This window comes from Egretta garzetta, unplaced genomic scaffold (genome assembly GCF_000687185.1).
Source record: "Egretta garzetta isolate BGI_Z169 unplaced genomic scaffold, ASM68718v1 scaffold45, whole genome shotgun sequence".
In the NCBI taxonomy this organism is placed as follows: Eukaryota; Metazoa; Chordata; class Aves; order Pelecaniformes; family Ardeidae; genus Egretta; species Egretta garzetta.
This window is the reverse complement of record NW_009260028.1, coordinates 4,603,097-4,607,490: the sequence shown is the minus strand read 5'-3', so window position 1 is coordinate 4,607,490 and position 4,394 is coordinate 4,603,097. Positions and strand designations below refer to the sequence as shown.

Below are 4,394 nucleotides of genomic sequence, written 5' to 3'. Positions count from 1 at the left end.
ATGTTCGTTCCTACGTAATCACTCATCTGTCATGGCTTACACATGCCAAACTAGAAGACAGTCATAGGAGACCTAATGAACATTCACTCTTGCACCGCCATTAAAAAAGAAGTTTAATGAAAGGCAATGCTTCCCTAGTATATCCCATTCAGACATATCTCTACTCACTGAATTTAAGATCACCTAGTGTAACCCTAGTTTCATGTAAGCAAATGCATGTTTTTAATTGTGTTGATGAGCACGTAGTATGGATGTGTGATGATGTGTGAGTGGCTCATCTCTTGTTTGCGGAGCGAAAGCATCAAAGATTACAGTTCCGTACCACTTTTGCCTTTTCTTCCAGTGCATTCCCAAGTACAGTGTTTAAGCTTTTTAGTGTCTCTTAGCTGATCTACAATAGCAGGTAGCCCAGCAAGGTTGCTGATAACTGTGCCTGGTTATGACGAGAGGAGTGTGTGTGTAGGGGAAGATTTAGGCTCTGGGACCACTGAGGGAGAAAGTAAAAGCCATAGGAAAAAAGCCCTCCTGTGCCTAAGTATACCTATATCTTTCTTTATATGGAGAGTTGGAGGGCTGGTTGTTATTGGGATTTACATTGTTCAGGTTTTGATCAAGAAGACATGCTTGAATATTTTTCCATATTTAAAGAAGAAGAAACAGATTTTTTCATATTTCTAAAAGAGGAGTGTTGCATTTGAGGTGGTCAGTGATGCCATTTGAGACTCGGTGCCATAGCCTGTACACCTCTTTTTTCCAAGCACACCGAATTGTTACCAAGTATGTTTGTTCTAGTAAGTGCTGAAGATGGGACCACATAGCTGTAGAGCAACTGTTCTGGTGTGCTTCTGGATATGGCAATGGGACAAGTTGATGGAAATCTATTTTGTAAAACTGCTAAAACAGATTCCATTTAATTAACTAGCTTAATCGCCTAAATACATATTTCATGCTCCATGTCACAAACTTTGTTTCTGAAACTCATTGATGGATGTGCTATGTCTTTTTCGTTGTGCCCAAACTAGCAGCCCACGGTACACTGAACCTATCAGCTTGAAAGCCTTGCTCTTTAGTGTGAAGAATTATCAGCAGCCATGTGTAAGTGTGTGGCGAGGTTGATATCTACAATTTAAGTGTTGCTCTAACAACTGGAGTATTGCTTTAATGGCTACCCGCTCCTTTAGTTACAGTAGGCCTCAGCTCCTTTCTACGGCTGTGGCATCTTGTTATTTTGTTTCGCTGCTTCATGTTAATTGCTTTAGCTCCTGTCCAGAAAAACACCTCTGATTTAGCTAGCAGATTATCTGCTTGTTTTGTACTTTGAAACTGAAAACTGTAAGCAAGTATAGTTTTCAGAAAAGAAGCAAAAAAAAATTCCAGATATTCTTTTTTTCCATGAAGCTGTTGTTGATGGCTGTTTAAAGACAGGGTATGCCACAGATTAGTTGTCTTGCTATAATGAAAAGGATTAGAGCGCTGTGATAGAACACTGTATCTCTATTAGACTGTTAAAATATTTCCTATCTAATGTGTCAGCCAAACTTGAACCAGGAAAGCCAGAAAATGTGAGGGTAGAACAAGATAACAGTAATACAAATTACTTGTTCTCAGTAGCTTTTTTCTGCGAATACCCCCACTCCATTTTCTGGAATGTCTCATGTAATTTTATCTTTGACTTGCAAAGTACAGTATTAATGCCATTTTTTTTCACCTGAATTTGCAAGATTCCTGTCACTGAGCAGACAGTTCAGAAGCAATAAAAGGTACATTTCTAAAAAAGATCCACCAAATTGGGTGGCATGGCAGGACGTTTCCTGGTTCAACCTAAGCAGCAGTGGGCAACGCATTGGCCACGATGCTGCTGGTGGTAGATTCAGAGTTATTTTGCCACAGTGTGCACAAGAATGTGTATATGAAGCTGCACTTTAATAACTGAAATAACATGAATAAAACATAATCTTTCAGCAATACTGATCCTGCAATTTGTATCACTTCAGTGATCTCGTGTTCAGCGCCTTGTACAGCGCTGCCACAGTTGTCTACCTAGAGGGTAAGCAGTGAGAAATGGATGGGAATGGCAAAGGGAGGGGCAGGAGTTTTTAAGCCAGTTTTGCTTTTGAGGCAATCTCGCTTTCATGAGGGCCACGAACTGTCATGGTTTGTCACTTACCCATTACGGTTGCATCTCTTACTGTGGCATAAGACCTCTTCATGGGGTTACTGTTGCCTTGTAGGGCAACCTTGTGTTTTCTTCTGCACATTATAAAATAACACCCACAGTTTTCCTGAAAGTCAAAGGGCTTTATGAAGTCTGACATCTTGTAATTATTCTTGGACAGCCTTTCACTTTTGTTACCTGTCTCTTCTCACTACCACAAACATGCTCCGTGTTGTGACACGCTAAAAGCCACTGGACTTCAGGCAAACCCTTCCCAGAGTACTTCTCAGTCAGAAGGCCTTTGTCTTTTGGCACTGAGGGATCGATAGCTGGGGGATTGCACTGAGCCTTTACATGTCCCCCCTAGGCTGCTGACAGGGCCGTGTTTGGCAGCTGAGAGTAACCCCCAGCTGGCCGTCAGCTCAGTCGATGGGGTTCGAGTAGACCCAGGGGTTTTTTACCCTCTCACAGAAGCCTCAAGTAAATATACTGTAGTAAACAGAGAAATGATATTACAGCTGTGAGCCAACTGTGTCAGCATGAATCAAAAACAAGCTTGAAGACGGAACATTTTAATTAACCCCAAATCTATGCCACTGTTGTGGCACTCCTCTTTTCCTGCTTTTGTCCAGGGGCTGTAGAGATGCCAGCTGAACCCCGGGTGAAATTTCCAGCAGCTTTGGATGTCTTTTCATTTCCACTGGGGGGGTAAGGCTTTGCACTGTCACTCTGTTGGCAGAGGGCTACGACCATGCTTCTCCTGTAGAGACTTCAGTGTGGTACAAGTCCCAGACGTTTTTTATCTGCATTGTGCTTCCAGGGTGACACCAAACAAGTGGAAGGAGGGACCAGATATTCTAGTACCATTTTTCTGAAGATTAAGCTGAATAAAAATTTGCAAATACTTGTATAAAAGAAGATTTAGAGATTAGAAAGTGGCAATTTAAAAAAGAGACACATATGTGTAATGAAGAAGTGTGCAGCATCAAATAGGATTTTACTCTTGTTGTCCGAGACTTCCTCTGAGTGACAGAATAGGGTTTGTTTCTGTCTTTCATTCTCCAAACATTTTGAATTTACCTCCTCATAGAGTAAAACTGTTCTTGTTGTACTGTACATTGTAAATTTGTTTGGGTTTTTTTTTACTGTTTAAAAGAAAACAATTAGCTGATGTGATTATTGACCACATACGATTCCTCAAGCCATAGAATAAAAAGTTAATAGAAATGGTGTAGTTGAGCTATAACAATATCAATAATAACAGCATCTTTGTGTTTTGTCAAGCCCTTTCACCTCAAGGCTATAAACTTTTACACTAGCAAGTATGTAGGCCACAATAAGCCTGGTGCACTAAAAAATAAATTGTATTTAACTGGGTTTAGAAAATGAGCAAGCAGGATGATTGACTGCTGAAATTCTTAATCTACCAAATAGCGTAACGAGGGGCACAAATAGCTACCGTACTCGCACAGCTGGTTTTCCAGATGAGAGCCCAGGTGAGCAGGGAAGCCAGTGCCAGGTACGGAACCAGGAGGAACCAGCTGTCCCGCCGCTCTGCAGACGTGTTTCCACAGTGGAAAATTCTCTGCCTGTTGCTGGCCCTTGCCAATATTAACACATTTATGGGTTTGATGCTGGGTTTAATTACATCCTTTAGCTCTTAATGACACTAATTCAGTGTAACTCTTTGACATCGGCATTCTTGATGGCTGTTGTTGTATCTTTGCCAGTCGGGGACTGGGCTGAAGACCACCATCAGCTAAACTGTAAAGCGCTGAAACAGATTCTGAGCTATTTCACAAACTTTAATAGCTTTGAATGCAAGCCACGGTGGTCCTACCTGGGCAGCAGCTAGTTTGCGCTTGGCTTCAATCGTGCGGGGAGGAAGGGCGATGGGGCGGTCAGTGGCGCCGAAGGGGAGCTGGCGGTGGGGAGCGGGAGCCGGGCACCAAAGACCCTTCCCACCAGCCACCGGGCGGTTCATGTTAATGCTGAAACCCCAGCGCTGCGTATCTGCGATCCTTGCTACAAGACGGCAGAAGGCCACCCAAAAGCTGCTGGTTTCGGGGACGGCCTTGCCACCTGGCGAAGCGAGGCCTGTTGGGGCAAAGGGCGGGCGGAGGGGCTATGCGTTACACCCGCAGCGTCGCGGAGCTAACGTGTACGTAACGGGGCCGCTGAGGAGGAGAGCTGAACGCTGGGGGCGCGGAGGGCCAGCTCCCCGCTGGGCTGCGGGCAG

General features: G+C 43.7%; 1 protein-coding gene across 1 annotated transcript in view; it reads left to right on the top strand.

Moving 5' to 3' along the window:
- Nucleotides 1-4,047: 4,047 nt before the first annotated feature.
- MRPL39 (mitochondrial ribosomal protein L39) overlaps nt 4,048-4,394 on the top strand; it is a 10,326-nt gene continuing 9,979 nt past the window's right edge. The window contains exon 1 of the mRNA XM_035896417.1: nt 4,048-4,316. Coding sequence (XP_035752310.1) covers nt 4,048-4,316 — 269 coding nt within the window. The remainder of the gene's footprint in view (nt 4,317-4,394) is intronic.